Source organism: Aethalodelphis obliquidens, unplaced genomic scaffold (assembly GCF_003676395.1).
Source record: "Aethalodelphis obliquidens isolate GAN/ISIS:26980383/991018 unplaced genomic scaffold, ASM367639v1 scaffold32, whole genome shotgun sequence".
Taxonomy (NCBI): Eukaryota; Metazoa; Chordata; class Mammalia; order Artiodactyla; family Delphinidae; genus Aethalodelphis; species Aethalodelphis obliquidens.
Genome location: NW_020837976.1, coordinates 20158378 through 20182177, shown reverse-complemented (window position 1 = coordinate 20182177; position 23800 = coordinate 20158378). Strand labels below are relative to the sequence as shown.

Genomic DNA, 23800 nt, shown 5'->3' with positions numbered 1-23800 from the left:
TTAGTATATTTATTGTGTTTTCCTGTGTTTACACGGCAACTCCTTTCTAAAGGAGTAATACAGATGACCACAATATACGGCTCCACTGCTTTGTTCAGGTCCCATTGACTGCCAAGTAAACACAATGGCTGCAGCTACGTGATAAAGGTCACATATCAAACACCTCTCAAAATCATTCAAGCCAAAGTTCTTATGCAAAGGAAAAGTCCATCTAAAATAAAAATGACAGTGTCATTTCCAAAATGAAGGACAAATTTAGATCAAGACTAGACGACCTAGATTTGAGTCACTTCTGAATTCTCTGTTCTCAGCAGTAAGGAGACTCTACAAAGCACTCTCAGGTGCTTCCTTGAAACCTGTCATCTTCAAGTAGAAATGCAGACAAAATTGCCTGGGTACCCATCATATGATGACATCAGTGGGCTACCTGTTTTCTGGCAATTTCATTTTGTGAGGTAAATAACCTTTATTACCTTGAAAGGTCTTAAAAGTTACAGAAAAACATGTCAAGGCAGCCAAAGTTTACTTTCAATTTCAACATACTGGAATAGCTATAAAAATAAAAAAAACTGCAACAATTTATAGATCCTGATGCCCAACACTTTACAGACTGGAGACTATAACTCCCCTCTGAGGTTTAAAATGTTGACACTATTCATTTTAAAAGGATTGTCTGTACTACTGTAGGCCTCTAAGGATTCAACTATAGCAGGAATCCTGTTTAAATCAATGGAAAGGGAACAAATGAACAAGGAAATTCAAAATGTTCAAAAGGAAATAGCACAATCAAGTAAAATTTATATTTTAATATATCTGTTATAACAGAGTAAGCTTAGACTGAGAGGCATATAAATTGTTAAATGTGATTAATATTTTTATACTATTCTGTCCAGGTTCAAAGGAATAGAATGATTATTTTAAGTCAATTATTTGAAATTATTTCCCATATTTTCACCCTACAATCACAAAAGTGGTGTGTACCAAAGTCAGAAGTCCACATCAATAGCTTTTTCTTCCCCATGAGTGTTTCTGAATATGAAATATGCAGATTATAAATATGGGAAAAACAATTACACCTCAGAGAATGAATAGACATAGCACATGCTATTGCATCAGTGAATCAGAGACATAGTGGGAAAACACAAATCAAATCTAAGTTTGATGGAATGCTTATAAGACTGGGAGCTAGGGCTGTACTTTGTTTATTATCTATGGAGAAAACAAAGTGCTCTTTCTGAACAGAAACTGTTGCCTCGTTGGAAACTGCTCATCTAATAGGTTTCCTACTGTTCAGCTGCTTTCAGAATGGTTTGAAAACTCTTCCTACTTGAAATAAGATATCAAAGATGCTATCGCAACTAATTTCAAATTTTACAATGAAATCTGGTCTATACTCAAATCCAAAGAATACATAATTTTAAACACCACATAATCAGTATACATACATATAGCTCTTATAATAGTGACTACTCTAGACTATAAATTCTGAGCCACAGTAAACTTTCCATGAATATCACAAGGAAATAAAAATATCTATAAAGGAATTCTTAGTAAATGATTTTTAAAATATATAAAACCTTAATTTTAAATACCTAAGAAGCTTAAAAGTACTTACTCAAACCTTGGCACTGTGCCCCACACATTTTTTTTTAATTTCCATTGAATTATTTACCCAGATTTTTATGAGGAAATATTTTTCCATAACACCAGTGAATAGACATACACTTAAGAATTCAGATTAGAATATGGAGAACATTAGGAAGCAAGAGGTTACATTAAAAGGAAATAGTACCTATCTGGTAATACAATGATTTCTAAGCAAAATTTTCAAAGTAAAAATGGTGATTAACAACTAGCCAAAACAGTTTGTGGAAGTATTTTCAAGGACACACTGAAAGTTACGGTGAGGGAAACGTGGTTTATGAATATTATATTAAATTCTAAAGTAAAAGCAAGGAACTATTTTTCCTTCCACTACTAAGGACAACAGGAAAAATAAAATTACAGGTCCCAAAGAGGGGGAAAAATGAGTGATTTAGTTAAGATTGTTGAAAGGGGAAAAAATGAGTGATTTAGTTAAGACTGTTGAAAGTGGTTTTTCTTCAATGAGAAGAGAACCGTGAAGGCTGAAACTAAAGAAATATTTGTTATGTAAGTAATGAACACCCACGTTTATTAAAGAGCCTTGATTTATTTATCTACTTATTGGCTACAAGAGCAGTATCCAGATAAGATTATGTTTGGAGAGTGGGAAAATGAAGTTAATGATTTGACCTACAGGACAGTTCTCCAACTCAGTCTAAAACACGGAAAGCAAAACACCTCACTATTCTTCAAAAACAATTACCTTTCAGAATGAACAGCTATTAATTTGTACTGTTTAAGTTAACCGCAGTAAACTGAGCAGTAAGATTAGATCAGAGATCATTTCTACAGTTAAAAAAAGTATCAAGTTTGGGCTTCCCTGGTGGCACAGTGGCTGAGAGTCTGCCTGCCGATGCAGGGGACACGGGTTCACGCCCCGGGTCCAGGAAGATCCCACATGCTGCAGAGCAGCTGGGCCCATGAGCCATGGCCGCGGAGCCTGCGCGTCCGGAGCCTGTGCTCCTCAACGGGAGAGGCCACAACAGTGAGAGGCCCGCACACCGCAAAAACAACAAGAACAACAACAACAAAAAAGTATCAAGTCTCTCAGGAAGTTTAAAAAAATGTTCTCTCAAATGTACAGAAAGCTTCAGGTAGAGCTTACCCAACTGGCTCTGCCCTTTGTTTGCTCTATAAAACTAGATAAGGCTCTCTTGTCTAGTGTTTAATCCTAGTGCTTTCTTTAACTGAACCAAAATATTTCTCATTGTGGCTTAAGGTACTTGTTCTTTACACTTTAGAATTCTATGACAGATAAAGGGAGCCATGCTTCACATTAATTGTGTCTCAGTAAATCAGTTAGCTTTTCTATGCCTCAGTTCCTCTCTTTCTTTCATGTAACTCACTCAGGAAACCTGCTCTCATGTAAAATAGATACTTACACTTGCCCTATTTAACTTCACAGAACAAATGAGAAAAGGTCACTGACAATACTCTGTAAATGGCAAAATGTGAGATAAATGATCCAATCCTAGTTCAGGTTTTACCAAGTTCAGCTACATCATGCCTCTGCCTCAGTTTCCTCATGTATAAGTAACTTCAAATTCTAATTTTCTGTCCTTGCATGATTCCAGTGTCTTAGTAAATAATGTGAAAATACATAATCCTGAAGGACAGTGAAGTATCATACTTACACTACTTAAATAGCATAAAAGGCAAGCAGACATCAAACTGAAAAAAACGATTATCTTACCCAGTTTTATCTTAGATCCTGGAAAGTTAGTGAAAGGAAGAGAAACTGTGGTGCTAATAAGCATTTCCATTAGCACAGTTGTAAAGAAATACAGCTAGTGTGACAGGGCGAGAGAGAGGCATGGACATATATACACTAACAAACGTAAGGTAGATAGCTAGGTAGCCGCATGGCACAGGGATATCAGCTAGGTGCTTTGTGACCGCCTGGAGGGGTGGGATAGGGAGGGTGGGAGGGAGGGAGACGCAAGAGGGAAGAGATACAGGAGCATATGTATATGTATAACTGATTCACTTTGTTATAAAGCAGAAACTAACACACCGTTGTAAAGCAATTATACCCCAATAAAGATGTTAAAAAAAAAAAAAGAAATACAGCTAGATATAAATACTGCATAGGCTTTTGATGATTGCTCATACTTTATTTTAAACTGCCTTTTTGTTTATAGTATGGGAAAAAACAGTCTTGAACAGTGATGAGAAAATAAACAAAAAATTATTTCACATACCAGTATAAATAATTAGCCAGTGTTGAGTTTTTGCAGGCTCTTGATATCAAGAAGGTACACAGATCTTGCTGAAAGAATTAAAAGAAATGTATACATATTATATTACCATCTGCTATTAACAAGGGGGAAATAAGAGAGTCTACATTTGCCTATCGGTTTTCATCTACATATCTATGTCACAGATCATATTTTCATGCATCCATCTATCCCTCCATCCCACCATCCAGTATTTATTCTAAACCAGGTGATATGTGAGAGGCTAAGGACGCCATGGTTTGCAGAGTTCCTTGTCCTATTGGAAGCTTAACATTTGGTGGAGGAGAGAAGCATTAAAGGAAGTCACAGCAATAGTTTAGATTGGGAGGTCAGAAGGCAGCAATGAGGATGTGATATTTAGGCAAGACCAAAATGACGATATGTACAAAGGCCCTGAACCTAACTGTTCAAGGAACTTTTAAAAGGCTCAATGTAGCTGAAATATGGTGAACACTAAAGTAAAGGATGCTGAAAAGGTAGGTAAAAGCCAAATTGTGAAGACCTTTAAGGTCACACTACTGAGTATGGATTTTATTTTATTTATTTTATTTTATTTTTTTGGCTGCATTGGGTCTTAGCTGCGGCATGTGGGATCTTCGTTGAGGCATGTGGGATCTTTCGTTGTGGTGCACGGGCTCTTCACTGCAGTGTGCGGGCTTCTCTCTAGTTGTGGCATGCGGGTTTTCTCTTCTCTAGCTGTGGCACGCAGGCTCCAGGGTGCATGGGCTCTGTAGTTGTGGTGAGTGGGTTCCAGAGCGCATGGGCTCTGTAGTTTGCAGCACACAGTCTCTCTAGTTGAGGTGCGTGAGCTCAGTAGTTGTGGCGCCCAGGCTTAGTTGCCCCGCGGCATGTGGGATCTTAGTTCCCTGACCAGGAATGGAACCCGCATCCCCTGCACTGGAAGGTGGATTCTTTACCACTGGACCACCAGGGAAGTCCCTTCTCTATTAAAAAAAAAATAAGACACATTTTAACAGAAAAATAAATGATTGCTATTTTATACACTGCATTTTCTTCAGAAAATCTAGAGCAAAGGATAGCTCATATTTCTATAATAGTTCAACACCACAGACTGAAAACAGAACTATTGAGAAAACAGCTGAACTTGCACATGAAGTCTACTTCCCCTTATTGCACAATTCAAGGTTTCTCAGATGACAATACAGAGTCAAACGCAGTGGATAAAACTTTGCAGATTGCCTGTGCTTGTTCCAGGCTGCTGCACTGGTAAACCCACAGGCTGTATTCATCGTTGCTGGCATCTGTGGTCTTCAGAGCCAATAAGGTTTTTCCTGCCCCCAGACCATCATCATAACAGATCATCCAGATGATAAAATATAGAGTGTGCCGATGCAAAACATCATACTGATCTGATATGGATACTTTTATACCATACTTAGAAACAACTAATAAATTCTTCCTCCAGAGGAACAAAAGACAACTTTCCATCTTGCTGGGTGACATCTATATAATTTATCAGGTCTAGTCGCCCTTCAAGACTTTTCCCCTCAGAGAGTTTCAGTTTCTCAATGGCACCAACATACTTTATTCGAAATTCTGCACAGGTATCTGAATGACTGTTGCTTTGTACTGAGCTCTGGGTGTAATCAATATCAAGGCTTGCCACAGTGCTGAATCAAGAAAGCCCTCCAAGGCTGGAATCTACAGACTTGCTCTTAGTACTGATTTCAGTATTCTGGGAGCTGCTACTGCTCTGTCGCTTTTTGTCTTTCTGGAACATTTTCCACCATAGCTTGATCCAGAGGCGCCCCCTACAGAATCGAACACTATTTTATCGTCTTCAAAGGTTCCACAGACAGCAGTCTGCACAGATAGCTTCCTTTCCTTCCAACATGGTCAATTCTTGTCAGAAAAACAAGGTACCTCACCGCCACCTGCGATCAGGGTCAGACACCCATCGCCAGGGCAGCCAGAGCCACGGCAGCCACCCCCATTCTGGATTTTATTTTCAAGGCAATCGCTACTCAACAAAAGATCTAAAGCAGGAGAGTGAGATGATCTGATTTACATTTTCTGAAGATGACTCTATTTGCTCTGAATAGTACAGACCTGAGATCAGTCAGGATGCTATTACAGTAGTCTAGAAGAGTAAACGGTGAGAGTGGAGATAGAGTGAAGTAACAGATCATTAAAATATTTTGGAAATATAATTAATAGAACTTGCTGATGGAGAGGAAGTAGGAAGAAGAAAAGAATTGACAGTAATTCCCAAATTTATGGATTTAGCAAACGGGTTGATTTGTTACATCACAGATGGAAATTCCAGGTGAGAAACAGGCAAGAGTGTGTGGGGGAGAGAGATGTATTTTGAAACATCAAGTTTGAAATGCCTGTCAGATATACAGTAGAAATCATATTTGGAATATATGAATCTAAAACTCAGATGAGAGAAGTGTGCTAAAAATATAAATTTGAGTTTATCACTACAGCCTAGTGCAAGAGGATAAATTGAGAAAAGAAGAGGACCCTGAGGAACAATAAAGTGTCAAGCAGCGGAGAAAGTGCTGACAAAGGAAACCAAGAAGGAACAGCCAGAGAGGTGAAGAGGAAAACAAGGGATGTATGGTATCATCCAAACCATGAAGAGTTAGTTTTTCGGGCTTCCCTGGTGGCGCAGTGGTTGAGAGTCCACCTGCCGATGCAGGGGACACAGGTTCGTGCCCCAGTCTGGGAAGATCCCACATGCCGCGGAGTGGCTGGGCCCGTGAGCCATGGCCGCTGAGCCTGCGCGTCCGGAGCCGGTGCTCCGCAACGGGAGAGGCCACAACAGTGAGAGGCCCGCGTACCGCAAAAAAAAAAACAAAAAAAAAAGCAAAGAAAACAAAAACGTGTGAATGAACTGATTACTGAATCAATCCCTTAGTTCTGAAAGGGCAAAATAATGAAACTGGAGGTGAATGATTCCTCAAAGGGCTCCCCTAAGGATTCTATGATCCTGTAATTTCAAATTCTTTTTTTCAGTATTTTCGAATACATCAAGAGGTAGGCAGACAAGCAAACTCTGGTTAACAGTTAATACTGAAAACAAACGTCACTCAGTTATCAACATTAACTCCTAAAATTTTACTAAAAGCAATAATATATACATTTAGAAAATCAATCTTCTTTCTAATATCAAGTATGTATTATTTATTTTCAACATCAGGGGTGTGAAAGATTCTTCTCAAATTAGAAGTCTTAGGGAGAAAAATCAACAATACATACAAGATCAACTTCTGCAAATGCACTCCCAAATATAATTTTCAGAGTAGCACTAGCCAAAAAGACCTGTCGTACCTCAAAAATTACTCTGCTTAGCTAAAAGAACTTAATTTTTCTGTATAAGCTAAAAACAGCAGCTTAGCGTATTTCCCCTAGTATCAAAGTCATACATTTCTACAATGTAATCACAAACACCAACAATTACAGTAATGTTCATAAATGTGTTAGCAATAAATATTCTGAGTTTCCTTAAAAAAATATTTAAGCCCAGTTTATTTTCACACTGCATTTGAATTCATTTATATGTCCAAAGCACCAATAAAATGCCTTGAACTGAAGATGGCACTTTTTGTTGGGAGGAAAAGTTATAAACATGCATCATAAACCAGGTTATTTAATAAAGTTGTAATATTTAGTTTATTAATCAAAATCAATATTTTCAAGACCAACATTAAACGTTTATCTTGTAGGATCTCTCCTATAGGAAACCTGAAAAGCTTTGTACTCACTTCCAGATTTTCACCATCTGAACTTTCTTTTGTTTTAGATGCAGGAGGAGGGGAAGACACTGGAGGAAGAGGGCTGGTTATAATTTGGGAGCTGAAAAAATAATAGGAGATATCACTGATATGTCAAATATTCTTTCTGTAAGAGAAGATACACATTTTTAGCATAGTTCACCTCAACTGTGTCTGGTTAAAGCACTACTTCCTAAAGTATGTTCTGTGCAGCACTAGAGTCACATTATGTTCTGGAAAAAGAGGCTGCATAGTCAGAGAATATGGGTAATAGCCTCTTTGGGATGTATGTGCAAGTTTGCATGTATTAAAGTTTCTGATAAATACTATAGTTTTTTTAAAAAAGTACATTTTACTTTAAGCCAGTATCTTCCAAACATATTTGACCACAAGACAACCCCTACCTTTTTTAACCTTTTTAGAAAACATACATATTAGTGACCAGCAGACCATAATTTGGGAAATACTGGGTTATAGTTTACAACCTATCATGAAATTTTAAATAGACTTCCAATAAAACGTTCTAGGGGGCATAAGTAAGACAAAGTTAAATAAGCATCACTAGAGACTGAAGGCCTCCAATGTACAGTGGAAGAAAATGTAAGAGGTCTCTTCTCATAAAAACAGAAAAACACAAAGCAGCCTACGTAAGAAAAAATGCTTTTTTCCTGTTTCTCAGTTCTCCTGCAAATGAAAAACAGAAGATAAAAACAGCATTATCATTACGAAAAATTCAGAAATATAACCTTGAACTCACATGATAATCAAAATAATTGTACTAATTCAGATAATCTGAATTCTAGACCTCCTCTGTCACTGACAAATCTCATGACCTTCACAAAACAACTTTATACCTTAGCCTCAGATTTCTCACCCAAATGTTCCTATTTATCTCAAATTTTAAGATTTTATGAAAAGCAAAATGGCAAAACAGAAAGAACAAGGGCTATGGAGTCAACTCTACCTAATTTGCAAAATAAAAAACTTTGGGCAATTTACTTAACTTCTACGTCAGTCCTTCATATCTAAATTAGGGATATGAATACCTACCTCAGAGGACTACTAATAACAGGTTTAATATATGTGGACCATCTCTTGGTGTCTGCTACAGAGGTGGGAGTTCTTAATTGTTATTACTGTTAATAGCTGACTTTCAATTCAACTAACAGGTTGTTTTAACTACTGAAGAGGTGAAAAACAGTCAGTAAAAAATACAACTTTACAATAAAGTATTTGAGTCCACTAACTTGCCGCATCTTTCTTTTTTTTTTTTTTGCGTGAATAGCAATATCTGACACAAAGCACCATGTGTCAGACACTTTTCTAAATGCTTTATGTATTAACTCATTTAATCTTTCAACAATCCTTAAAGGTTACTATTGCTATATCCCCGTTTTTAAGATGAGAAACTGGGGCCACACAGAGAATATTTAATTTACACAAGTTTACACAGCTAGTAAGTGGCAGAATAAAGATTTTAACTAAGGAATTCTGACTGTATAGCTTGCAAAACACTGCCCTGTAATATAGTGGTTTGTGTTCTGTGAGTGCACATGCCATATTCACTGGTAAAACTTCCAACTTAGGGTTCAGTACATCTGGGGAAAAAGAAAAGAAGACAATCTGAAAAGGTGGAAAACTATCAGATTTGAAAATAATTCCTCCCTGTATATCCGTACCTATCTATTTCTGCAGAATTTATTCCAGAATTCGACACACTCTCTGACACTGAACCCTGACTATCCTTCTTGGTGGGTTCTAATCCATTCTTTATGTCATCAAAATTTTCATATTTGAGAGCTTGGACCAGCTGTAATAGGTACATCAACAAATCCTGGAAAACAAACAAAAAATAAGCTAATATTAGAAAAAATGCAATATGATTATAGACAAGTTACGTCTAATTATTCCTAAATATCAAGCTAACAATTTACTTTTATCTACCACTTATCAGCTGTGTTACCTTGGGCAGATCACTAGGTTTCTTAACCTCTTGGTGCCTCACTGGGTCCTCACCTTTAAAATGGCCATAATCATATAAACCTTAGAGATTCAGTTGTGAGGATTAAATCAATTAATAGAAAAAAGTCACAGAATAGTGCCTGGCACAGACTAAGTGACCAGTAAATGTCTTGTTTAAAATGGTATCCCACTGACATGTACACATTGCAATATTTAAAATAGATAAACAACAAGGACCCACTGTATAGCACAGGGAACTCTGCTCAATATTCTGTAATAACCTAAATGGGAAAAGAACTTGAAAAAGAAAAGATACATGTATATGTATAACTGAATCACTTTGCTGTACACCTGAAACTAACACAACATTGTTAATCAAATATTCTCCAATGTAAAATAAAAAATTAAAAAAAAATAGTATCTCAAAATCAAGGTGAAAATGAAAACAAAGAAAAAAGACTGAGATGGTTCATATAAAACTGAGAAATTAACAAAGGTTCCTTTTTTCAGCAATAGATCAGATAATGGCATTTTAGGTCTAAGATTACATAAGAAACTCCAAATTTTCAAGTTTTCTAAGTTTCTGTTTCATAATCTTTTCTGGTTGGGATTTTTAAAAATATTACCTTTTTTTTTTTTTTAAAGAGAACTTGGAGTTTAAAGAGTTCAGAGTTTAGAGAATTTGGGTTGCTTCTTAAATGGAAAATACAATGAAACAGACATTTTAACACTCTTGCTTAAAGGAAATGTGTACTTTCCTGCCAACTACCAATAACGGCTTGAAGAAAACAAATTTCTAAATCTAAATTTCTCATACTTCTACTGACAATCGAAATAATTTGGACTAAAAAAGTGTCAACAGAGTAGTTTTTACCTGAGTTTTTCCCTTAATGTAAAAAAACTCTAGGTTTAATCTTCAGAATGGAAATATTTCCTATCTTACTCTATAAATGTAGTTCTTAGCCCTTCCCAATGACTACTAAGAAAACTCCAAAAATTTTGCTTTTAAAAATAATTACAGGGCTTCCCTGGTGGTGCAGTGGTTTAGAATCTGCCTTGCCAACTGGTTAAAGCCCTGGCCTGGGAAGATCCCACATGCCGTGGAGCAACTAAGCCCATGCACCACAACTACTGAGCCTGAGCTCTAGAGCCCGTGAGCCACAACTACTGAGCCCACGTGCCACAACTACTGAAGCCTGCTGTGCCTAGAGCCTGTGCTGCCCACACACCGCAACGAAGAATAGCCCCTGCTCACCGCAACCAAAGAAAGCCCTCACGCAGCAATGAAGACCCAACATAGCCAAAAATAAATAAACAAATTTAAAAAAAACAAAACAAAAAATAATTACAAATTGAAGAAACTCACAAAACTCAAAAAAAAAAAATTTAAAGCATCTATTGTCTTCCAGTTCCAATTGCCACTCAGGCACTTAAAACTCATAATTAGATAATTTGAGACTTTGTGACTATCAGTTCAATTTTAGTCACCTTTCCTTAAGCCCAGAAACCAGGTTAAATCCCTTGTAAATATTTCATGGACCACTCTTTCCTTTCATGTCTATAACAACTATGGCATTTGTAATTACTTGTTTATTTACTCTTTGTCATTTCTACTATTGTATAAATTCCATGAGGACAGACTACTTCCCAAAAATGTATTTTCCCTTACTTAAACCAAAATATATTCTTTTCATATTTTTTTCTTATATTGACAGTCAACATTTCTTTTAATTACGAAAAGCAATATACATGATTTTACCACTAAATACCATTTTTTCTCAAAAAATTAAATGAAACGTTAACTGGCTTATTAATTCTTACTCAAATATATCAGCATCAGTGGCCAGGGAAATCAAATGACTACCAAAGCATCTCTATAGTGTTCTGTTTCTATAAACAATTTTTAATTGGATCAATAAATGTTTGATTTTCTATTATTTTATTTGAGATTTATGGCATCTAACAGCTAGGTATGCTTATATGCTTATTTTAAGAAACAAAATTACATAACAGAAAATAGATTAATCAAGTATCCTCCTTAGGAGGTATAAGTAATTCAGTTTCACTGCTAGCCTTGAATGCTTTGGAAATGCTGCTGAATGTATCACCTAGTGTGTTTTCCCAAGTATAGAAAAGACTTACTACATGAAATCAAAAACGCTGCATTGCTATTAAATTCCCCAGGAAGGAGAAATTTGGAAGAAAACTCCTCTTTTTAAGTCATTCATCACAATCTGATTATGTTAGCCATCTGGTATTCTGTATTCAAACTACACTTTCCTTCATTTGTATGAAAATGAATTAACTTCAGTAGTAAGTACAAAGTCTGTTTGCTCATTAAACAGGCACATCTTGGAAAATATAAAATTCCTCCAAGCATGAAGGACATAAGCATACAAGTAAAACAAAACAAACAAAAAAATCATATTTCTATTTCAGGCAATTAAGTAAAAATTTCCCAAGAGCTATGAAATACTATCTAGATAGCAATCACCATTCTTCTCAAGAACAAGTTAATTCTAATGCTTCAGAATATAAATGCAACGTTCACTGTCAAAATCACTCCCATTTCTTATTGAATTAAGCGTAACTCTTCATATAGACATTTACAGTTCGACAGTTACAGTTAGATACATGGGTTCTGACCTTGCTTCCCAGACAGCCACATATATCCCACACTTCTGTTAAAGCGAAATATTTTCTATTTTTCCTGTACTTTTCAATCTCTTTGCCTTTGCTCATATTGCTCATGTAAACTCATGTTCAACTCTGAAAATTCTCTTCCTTCATTGTCTATCTCAAATGCCACTTCTTCCTCAAATTCTAATGGGGAATCTCTCTCATTTTGAGCCACACAATAGTAAGAAATATGGCTTTTAAAAATTCTGAAACAGAACATTAAACAAATCAAATTCAGAAAGATATTAAAAAACTGATTAATATTTATTTTATAAATGTATGGTGAGTTTAACATTAGGAATTCAGCATCTATTTCATGCATAGTATTATTAAATATCAATGTTTTTCAGACAGCATGATGCTATACCTACAAATTACAGGGACCCACCTAACACTTAACAGAACTATCAAGAAACATCACTACAGAAATTAGATAAAACATAAATATTAAAATAAAAACACAGTTTTACATTTAACCAACAAACAGAAATAAGAGCTAAAAGGGGTGAGGTAGTTCATAATAGTAACAATTGTCACAGAATAAATATAATGTTTTAAAATGTGAAAAAAAATTTATAAAATTATGACTGAAATAATCGTGTATCTCCAGGAGGGAAGATTTAATATCATAAAGATGTTAATCTTCCCTAATATAATATATAAATGTAATGTAATTCCACGTAAGATTCTGGTGGAGTTTTAAGAAAATGACAAAATTGTTCTAAATTTAGAATAAATATACAAAAATTATAAAGAAAATTGTTTAAGAAAAAAAGAAAGGGAGGGGTTTTATCCAATCATATATTTAAAGTTATTATGAAACAACTGCAATTTTTAAAAGTATGATACAAGCATAAAAACAGAAGGTTCACAAAGAATTATCAGAAAAAAGCATATGTAAAAGGCATATATATTGTGACAATAATTCCAATGTAAGCTACTTATTCAAGAATATGGAAAAACATATATTCAAAAGTCTATTCACTAAAATAGTTACAGCAAAAGATTAGAAAACAACTGCCTACCAGAAGGAGCTGACTGGTTAAATAAATTATAAAATAAATTTGCAGTAAAATATTATGCTGCTGTTTGAAAGGAATAAGGTACATCTACAGGTTTCCATTAAGTCTAAAAACACAGTGCTTTCCTACAGATTAAACGTGCCTTTGACATCATTTGCCTTGATATTCATTTGCCTATGTTTCCAGACTTTATGGACACCAAATATATGTGTTGAAGATGAGAAAATATCCAAGATTATACTGTTCAATTAATAAGGCAAGGTTTTAACAATATGTATAGGATATTCCTATTTTTCTTAATTTTTAAAGAGGTGTAAATATATACCATACATGCATGTATATGCTTGCAATTTGCATAGAAAATATATGAAAAGATAAAAGAGTGGCTACCTTTCTAGGGATAAAAAACGGCTGGAGAAGTGGAGTTGTTAAAGGAATATTACTTTCTATGTTACTATTTCATTTACAATTTAAAAGCAAAGAGAATCAGAAAACAAAAGATGATAATATCATATAGTAAAGGAACAAACCAAATGCTGTGGGATCAGGAAATAAACAAACAAAAATGCCATCTGCTTCCTGGAATGGTTAAGAGAGGTTTCTCAGAGATGTTGAGGTCTGTGCTACAGCTTTAAGGATGAACAGCAGGAAGACTCCACTAAGACAATGAAGTAGCATATATAAAGGCCTGGCAGGCCTAGCTACTGGAAGGACTACAGCATATTGAAAATATCAGACTGCCCAAATATAAAACACAGTATTTTTCATTCAAGTTTTTTGGTCATCCAAGATGTGGATATTTAGACAAAGTGACCTTTGACGTATCTTTGATGCTATGATTATATAATTATATTATATATCATTATGGGTTTGCCAAAAGGTTTGCTCATGTTTTTTCCGTAAGATGGCTTTAGTAGCACTTAGTTGTCTTTAACTTCTTTCAAAACAATTTTGTTAGATCGTATTGTGACAGCTGTCATATCAAGTGTGCCTTTAAAAAAAAAACTTACCAAAATTGGTGAATTTTTGTGTAGCCATTTTAATATTGAGGATGGAAGAAAAAAAAGCAACATTTTCGTCATATTATACTTTATTATTTCAAGAAAGGTAAAAGTGCAACTGAAATGCAAAAAAGGATTTGTGCAGTGAATGGAGAAGGTGTTGTGATGGATCAAACGTGTCAAAAGTGGTTTGCGAAGTTTCATGCTGGAGATTTCTCACTGGACGATGCTCCATGGTCGGACAGACCAGTTGAAGTTGACGGCAATCAAATCGAAACATTAACTGAGAACAATCAACATAATACCATGAAGGAGATAGCTGACATACTCAAAATATCCAAATCAAGCGTTGAAAATCATTTGCACCAGCTTGGTTATCTTAATCACTTTGTTGCTTGGGTTCCACATAAGTTAAGCAAAAAAAACCTTCTTGACCGTATTTCCACATGCAATTCTCTACTTAAATGTAACGAAAACGTTCTGTTTTTAAAACAAATTGTGACGGGAGATGAAAAGTAGATGAAAAGTAGTACAATAATGTGGAATGGAAGAGATCGTGGGGAAAGTGAAATGAACCACCACCAACCACACCAAAGGCTAAATGATCTTCATCCAAAGAAGGTGATGTTGTGTATATGGTGGGATTGGAAGGGAGTCCTCTATGATGAGCTCCTTCCGGAAAACCAAACGATCAATTCCAACAAGTACTGCTCCTAATTAGACCAACTGAAAGCAGCACTCAACGAAAAGCGTCCGGAATTAGTCAACAGAAAATGCATAATTTTCCATCAGGATAATGCAAGACCGCATGTTTCTTTGATGACCAGTCAAAAACTGTTACAGCTGGGAAGTTCTGATTTATCTGCTGTATTCACCAGACATTGCATCTTCGGATTTCCATTTATTTCGGTCATTATAAAATTCTCTTAATGGAAAAAATTTCAATTCCCTGGAAGACTGTAAAAGGCACCTGGAACAGTTTTTTGCTCAAAAAGATAAAAAGTTTTGGGAAGATGGAATTATGAAGTTGCCTGAAAAATGGCAGATGGTGGTGGAACAAAATGGTGAATACACTGTTCAATAAAGTTCTTGGTGAAAATGAAAAATGTGTCTTTTACTTAAAAACCAAAGGAACTTCTTGACCAACCCAATATATGGTTATATTATCCTCTGAAATACCAAAAAACATTTGAAGTTTATAAAACCATAAATGTTATACTATTCCACAGACAAAGCAAAAGCAAGGAGAAATTTTAAAACGATTAGAAATGAAAGGTACAACATGAATGATTTTAGTACAAAATTGACATAATATAAATTTACAATCCTTCAGCATAACTGTATGAGTACAATTTTCAAAATTCTGCCCCAGATAATTTTTTCTTCATAACTGTCAAGTGACATAAGCAGCTGTTATCACTATTTTTTGGATGGGAAACCGAGGTGAGAATAATATATGTTCCCAAAGACATACAGGTACATAGTCAGAGAAAAGACAAAATTCAAATCTTAATATACATCTGAAGAGTCAGTAGAAACTGAACTAAAAGACCTTTTATTTTTAAGCTAAGTATACACAAACCTCAAAAACACCCCAAGGGCTTCCCTGGTGGTGCAGTGGTTGAGAGTCCGCCTGCCGATGCAGGGGACATGGGTTCGTGCCCCGGTCTGGGAAGATACCACATGCCACGGAGCGGCTAGGCCCATGAGCCATGGCCGCTGAGCCTGCGCGTCCGGAGCCTGTGCTCCGGGAGAGGCCACAACAGTGAGAGGCCCGCGTACCGCAAAAAAAAAAAAAAAAAACCCAAAACTAACAACCATATTTTGCAGTTTAGGATGCATGCAGTATTTCTATCATTATTCTTTACGTCATAACAAAAATTATAAAATGGTCTAGAAATAGTTCAGTACTTGCATGAATACTGTTAACTCCAGAGACAATCAAATGCTTAGCCTCTAAGCTTGTAAGGCAACAAAGTCAGGCAATCAAAAACAATGATTTACAGTATTTCTATTTAAAGTCTGAACCCATGTTGAGGGGGACTATCTTAACTATAGCCCAGAGGCCTTTCTGTTTGACTCATGTCAAACGTAGATAAAGACTTAATGACTAAAGTGAAACTTCTAATGAATTTCAAAACAAACATTTCACTATTTTAAATAAATATTGTAATAATTTTTTACTTGTGATATAGTAAAAACAATCACAGAGAAGATAATATGCTGAATCACAATGCTAGGAATTGTTCTTTGATAGGAGAGTGAAAAACATCCTATTCCAATAAAATTATACAATATCTGAGACTTACCTCAAAATAATCTAGAGGAGGGTAGGGAATGTGGAGGAGAGAATAATTGGTGTTAGAGATGAAACAAATTGTCTATGAGTTGGCAGCTGCTGAAGATGGGTAAATTATGTATGAGCATTCACTATACTACTTACTTCAGTGTTTAAATTTTATTGTAATTAAATACATATACAACTATCAACCTTAATAAATGCTGCATTTTGCTTCTTGAAATTCAGATACCACTTTGAATTCAAAATAATGATTGGCACTCCTATATATATTGAGGATTGAGAAGAGTCATCCCATATTCCATAAGCCTTGCAGGCTAGCATAAACTATTAGGTTATGTTTGAGAACACATTCCCTCTATAAAAATTAGTAAGTAAAAAAATTAGTGAATTCATCTACCGTATTAGGAAATTACTAAAATTCAAAATCCAGCAATGCTTTGGGTCAACAGAGTTTTCTACCTTCCCTGGTGGCCTTATATGTATATAAATAGCCATCATAATGTTTGTAGTCTTTCCTTTCCAGAGGATTCAAAACCACCTTCAGAAAATCTACATATACACATAATTGTCAGTAGCTCAAAGTTTAAAGGAGGGGTTTGAAAGAGAATATGATGACCATGCACCTCTATGCTTTAAAGGCCCCAAGGGCTTTTCAAGGCTACAATTAAATGTGGCTTGTTGTAGACTGACTGATAGAGGGAATCCGAATTATTCCCTAGCTGGTACTGCATTAAACCATTTTTCACTAGAATTCCTTTTTCCAGACAGAGCAATACAAGCTCTACTGCCAGGTAAATGTCCTGGGAGAGACTGGCCTATCACGTAACAGATCAGGAAGTAAATTTTCATTTCAGAGGAGTCCTTGGAGGAATAGTTTAATTTTGCTTCTGCAAACACACATAGTATATCCAGTTCCCTTTAAAAAATTTCCCTCTCTCTCTCTCATACACACACACACACACACACACACACACACACACACACACACACACACTCACTCTCTCTCTCTCTCTCTCTCTCTCTCTCTCTCTCTCTCTCACACACAGAGTCCATAATCAGGCTCTAGTTTAAAATTCACCCAGTTGAAGAGGAGTAATGAATAACAATGGACCTCATCATCTGCCTGCCGTAACCGGGCAACAGCATAACGCCTCACTGTTGGATTGGTGTAATGAGAGGACAACAGCTCCAAGGAATCCTCTACATCCATTGGCTTCCATTTTCCCAGAAGTTCCAATGCCTGTTTGGCCTCCTGGGGTAGATCCCAATTAACACATTTCAAGAACTTCGTCAAAGCCTAAAATCAGAAAAGGTTTAAGAATTAGAAGTAACAGCTTATTCTGGGATAGGAAGGGTCAAGGGTGACTAGGCAGAGCTCAGCTTGGACTTGATGGCAGAGTCACAAAGTCAACGACTGACTCCTTACATAAACACTTTGTTTAGTGTTTAGTATACACACAATCCTAGAAAAACACTGCAGAACGAGGAAAAAAAAAATCATGTTCCTTGTAACTATGTTTTTTTCAGGTCAAACCACTGTGAATTTTTAAATTTTCTTCAGCTTTTCTTCATTTTGCTTTCGTTATTTTAAAACACTGCAGACCTCAAGACAGGGAAATAGTTGATGCATGTCTCACGAACTCTGAGATACCTTAGAGAAAACCTTCATTTTACAACATCGACATGTGAGACATAAGAGATTGCAGCCAGTGAATGAGAGCCCAAAGTCAAGAAGGGCAGAACCCCACACTTGAACACCTCCCAGAGTCAATGGTTTTCCTAGATACTCACATACAAGGACTCAAATGAAGTCAAATATGTATGTCTCTTTTACACAGAGAAGTAACTATTGGGGAATTAGTGTTTAATGGGGACAGAGTTTCAGTTTAGGAAGGTGAAAAATTCGGGAGATGGATGATGGTGAGAGTTGCACAACAATGTGAATGTACTTATTAGTGCCACTGAACTGTACAGTTAAATATGGTTAAAATAGTATGTTTTATATTATGTGATTTTTACCACAATTTAAAAAAACATTTAAAAAAAGACAAAAATTCCACAGTAACAATAATAAAAATAGATAAATACATAGAAGCTCCAGCTTCTGTATATATATTCTGATTCAGCTGGCTGTTTGCAGAATCATTCTGGAGCCTCACTTCTTTAGAAAGGTAGCGAAGTCTTCATAAGACTGTTGGGTAAGTAAACTACCTTTGAGCATATCATTAATGGCTGCATAACAATAAATGCTCTTTAAAGAAAGGTTTATACCTGTTTTCCATAAAAAGCAGTCCCTATTGCCAGATCTCCCTACTGGCAACACTTTCCTGGCTGATCCCAAGACATTTTCTTTTCTCTTCCTCTATGAATTCATCTCTTGAACAAAGATAACTTCAAAATTTTAAATTCCTGCTCTGCCCAATTAAAAATATTTTCATTAGTAAACTAATCAAGTTCTCAAAAATGTTCACTTGGACAATAAAACACAATTACTCGTTAGTATGACATAAAAGGAATCTTCATTCCCATTCCCTAACTTACTCTTTAATTTAACTAAATTAAGGAAAAAGGCACTATGGAGATGATCTAGTCCAGTGCTCAAATTTGTATATAATCTCAGTGAAGTGGCTTGCCCATCGTCTCAAAATGGTGACAGGCTAGACCCAGAATCTAAATCCACTGACCCCCAGCCTATGCATGTTACACCAGATGGCTCCTCCTTATCATTAAGGCACTGCATCTCCTACTTAGCTAGGCCCATGCCCCTTGGAGCCATTACTCCACCAACACTTATTTCCTAAATCTGTTGTAGGAAAAAAATGGGGTGCAAGAGGAGGGTCATGTCCCAGGTCTTGAGTGAGTCCCTGGGACTGGCCACCTAGTGAGGGTCCTTGGATTCGCACAGGAAAGAATTCAAGAGCCAAACACAGGAAAGTGAAAGCAGGTTTATTTAGAGAGATACACACTCCACAGACAGAGAGTGGGCCGTCTGAGGAGAGTGGTCATGGGAGATACACGTTCCATAGACAGAACACAGTCTGTCTCAAAAGGCAAGAGTGGCCCAGAAATGTGGGGGTGGTTAGTTTTTATGGGCTGGGTAATTTCATAGGCTACCAGAAGGGAGGATTATTCCAACTATTTTAGGGAAGGGGCAGAGATTTCCAGGAATTGGGCCACCGCCCACTTTCTGGCCTTTTATGGCTGGCCTCAGAACTGTCATGGCGCCTGTGGGTGTGTCATTTAGCTAATGTATTACAATGAGTATATAATGAGGCTCAAGGTCTCCCGGAAGTCAAATCTTCTGCCATCTTGGGCCTATTAGGTTCTAACCAGTTTTTGTGGTATCCTGTTCTTAATGGTTGTATCATTCTTTTAATGGTTGTGCCCTGCCCACTTCCCTCCTGTCTCAAATCCATTCCCAATTCCGGTCAATTATTTCCTGACAATATTTCCTGTTGTTCCCCTCAGATTGACTCTCACTATACCAAACACCTAGAGTTTGGCACAGCCTTCTAGCTAAGAGCTTCAACACCAGTTTCTTTTCTAATCATTTCACAGACTGTCAGACACTCAAGCTGGAAGTGATTTTATTAGCACAAACTTCCACTGTCAGCAGAAATTTACCTTATAATATCTCTGACCAAAAGAGACCCAATATTTACCTAAGTAATTCCAGTGACTAATTTCCAAAGTACTCATTGTATTTAGACAGTGAAATCATTTTTATTGTTTTTTAAACCTTGGCTTCTTTCTCAAAACATTCCTTGATACCTCTCACCACAATCCAAACCTGTGACTCTCATTAAGCTCTCATTGCCCCTCTATGCTTCAACCAAGCTAACCTATTTTATAATGACTGTCTAACTTCCGTCTACAAGGAGTTCCTTCCTTCCTTATACTCTTCGCCAAAACTTTAGTGTCATCTTATTTAAGGCCAGCTTGTCAAAATCTCAACTTTTCCAGGCAGTTTTCAGCAACTTTCAGCTCTTCTTTTAGTAGCTGCCTCAGTTTTACTATCTTCATTTAAATGATGCTCTTCTAACTACCAAATGCTTTTCTGGGCATTCTTATGCCTACAACTGGAGTCTGCATCCCCCAAGGATAGCTATCCATTTCTTCTGCACCTCCTGCACACCATTTAGTGCAGTGCTTGCTCTCCATATAAAAACATGGACTGCCCTCCTAACTTATTCTATGCATTTATTTTTCACTTCCAAAATGTATTTCTAGACTGAATGTGGAAACAAAGCAATACTTCTTAAACAACTACAGTGAAAGCTTTGCCATTTCACAGTACATCAGTAGTCTTAATAGAAATGTGCAGGTATGTACTTATTATAAGCAAATCTTGCAGCAGGCTGATGTACTCAGTTCAGCAACCAAAACAATCTAACTCCCAGATTCTCAGATTTATAGATTTATTAGTAAGATTTACAGAATACAATGCTGCCAGGGAACTTAAGACACTGTACAAAGATTTCACAACTTGATAATGCTAAACGTTACAAATGTAAACAAGGAGATAATACAATGAAGGAGGAAACAAGAAGAGTAATGAGAAAGAAAGGAAGTGTAACAATTTGAAGACAGCGATAATAATGATGATACTTAATCTCAGGTCCTTTAAAGATGATTTATTGATCTATGTAAAACAAAGGTACAGGATTCAAATGCAATTTTATCCCTAGAGCTTCCACAGATAGTATAGGCTTTAGACTAAGCCAAGGTGTTTGGGTTTAAATCTTAATTTCCAGCTCCATCAATTATTACTGTGTCACATGGAGCACATTATTTAACTTTTAAGTGATCTATCTCATAAGGTCGTGGTAAAAATTAAATAAGTTAATGAATATAAATGCTTAAAACAGGATATATATATATATAATAAATAGTTGATAAATGTTAATTATTTCAACTCTGATATTATTGTTCTATTTTTGTTGTTGAGTCCAGCATCAAATGTTAACATTATTGTATGTATTACCATGTTTTATATTAATAGCAATAAATATTTTGTTAACCTCCTTTCTGATCTTAGAATCACTTCATTGTTATCTCCTACTTTTAGAATCATGATCACATTTCAGAGCTGAAAACACTGTATTTGTCATATATATTTCTAATATTAACTTCTACCAACTAAATTTTGGAAATTACTACCATGTTGTTAAAGGAAAACCTGTTCTACTCAAGACACTTCTGACATCAAATGTGTGGGTTGTCCACATGAACCAATTCCCTAATTCTCTGCAGACACTAAGTGTTCTACAATTTAACTGAATTCTGACACTCAGTGCAGATTGCAGAGGTTAAGGGGTTAGTCTCATAAGACTGCTTCCCATTTCAGATACCAAGAGCAAACACTGGATTCTCAGGTACCCATACTTCAGCCCAGCTTGGTTACATATTGGGGATTCCCATGACCCTTCCTCAGGCTCAATAATTTGCTATAATGGCACAAAGAATTCAGAGAAATATATTATAAAAGATATAAATGATATATCTTTTATTATAAAAGATATAATTTATTATAAAAGATATAAATGAATAACCAGGTGAAGAGGTACATTAGGCGAGGTCCGGAAGGGTCCTAAGCACAGGAGCTTCTGTCCCCATAGTTAGGAATGTGCCACCTTCCTAGCATACTGATGCATTCACCAACCCAAAAGCTCTATAGGTTTTCATAGAGATTCCATAACGTAGACACAATTGATTAAATCATTAGCCATTCTTGAGTTATTAATTCTATCCCCAGCCCCTTTACGATCTCTCCTCCTCCCTCCACAGAGGTCAAGGGTGGGGCTGAAAATTCCAACCCTCTAATCAGAGGTTTGGTTCTTTTGGCAATGAGCCCCACTCTCCAAGAGTCACCTCATTACCATAAATACAAGTATAGTTGAAAGGGGCTTATTATGAAAAACAAAAGACACTCCTCTCATCCTTACTACTCACGAAATTCCTAGGGTTTTAGAAACTCTGTGCCAGGAACCAGAGATGAAGACCAAATATATGATTTCTTATTATATCACCGTATCACAGCTATTCTAATATTTTAAATTCAAAACATTCAAAAACGAAATATCTCCTTACTCTGCCCCTTCCACTTGCCATATTTCCTTATTTCAGTCACTCAGGCCTAATTCTTGGGAATTACCTCCAAGTCATTTTACACATTATCCTCCCCTTCCTTTGCTCTCCAATACAGCTCTCAAAATCCATACATAAGCCTCCTAATTATGTCTCTTTTTTCATTCTCAGCTCTGCTCCAATCCACCTGGTTCATCTTCCTTAAAACATCACTTACTTAGACACATTCTGTTTGCTTTAGGGGTTTCCTATTGCCAGTGATATCCAACTCCGAACCACAGAATTCAAGGCTCATTACAATCTGATTCCACCTTTTCTATTTAAAGAATGTTTCATACAAACTTTTCTGTCTCCTGAACCTAGCACTCTGCCTTATTCATGCTTTTCTTTCCCATGAAAAATGATCATCAAATAAGAATGACCATCAAAGTTTGTTCAAACTTCAAGACAAATCTTGGCTCTGTAAAACCTCCCTCATATCTTAGCACACTGATCTTGTTCTCCTTCACATCTCTACTATAGTAATTACCTAACTGTTTACTAATAAGACAGTGACCCTTTATCAGTTACTATCCTCTACTTTTCCATTTTGGTTTTCCCCAAAACAGTTTAATTTTAACAGTTTCCCCAAAACAGTTTTAATTTATATGAAATTTACAGGGACATAATACCTCGAAGCTCAGAGCCTTAAATAACTCTAGGCCAAGAGTTGATACCAAATGCTTGCTGAATTGAATTCATTTCTGCTATTGTCTGCCATCAACTTCTTGCCAGGAGGCACAAATATTATTGTCCTGATGTCACTGTCTCAGAAGCAGCCTCATAAGAGCATTCAGTGTGCATCACTATTACCTTCACCATTATGACTCTTCCTACTATTTTTGTTCCCTAAGCATAATGGAAAGGCATTAATATAACGGTTATTTTTTATTAACATTTTAATAAGAAAGGCCATTTACCATGTTAAAAGCTGATTTTTTTTTTTAAAGTTGAATTTAAAAAGTTACAATAGTCACATTTTGAGTTCTGCAAAAATGAGTCACTTCCTATATGCTATGGACCACAAAATTAAACATACTTCATAAATTCAACTGATTTTGTTGGACAAACTTATTACTGTGAACTT

The 23800-nt window shown here is 36.1% G+C and overlaps 1 protein-coding gene and 1 pseudogene across 5 annotated transcripts in view; both read right to left on the bottom strand.

Annotated features, from left to right (window-relative positions):
- The window catches only part of PIK3C3 (phosphatidylinositol 3-kinase catalytic subunit type 3), a 157737-nt gene that overhangs the window by 69751 nt on the left and 64186 nt on the right, over nucleotides 1–23800 (bottom strand). For 3 of the 5 annotated variants that reach the window (XM_027127842.1, XM_027127845.1, XM_027127847.1), the window contains 4 exons: nucleotides 17666–17884; nucleotides 9301–9455; nucleotides 7613–7703; nucleotides 3846–3913 (listed from right to left, as the gene is read on the bottom strand). In XM_027127842.1, the coding sequence (XP_026983643.1) occupies nucleotides 3846–3913; nucleotides 7613–7703; nucleotides 9301–9455; nucleotides 17666–17884 (533 nt within the window). The remainder of the gene's footprint in view (nucleotides 1–3845; nucleotides 3914–7612; nucleotides 7704–9300; nucleotides 9456–17665; nucleotides 17885–23800) is intronic. The other 2 variants (XM_027127843.1, XM_027127846.1) reach the window with 2 other exon arrangements.
- Nucleotides 4807–6528, bottom strand: LOC113631373 (integrin beta-1-binding protein 1 pseudogene; annotated as a pseudogene).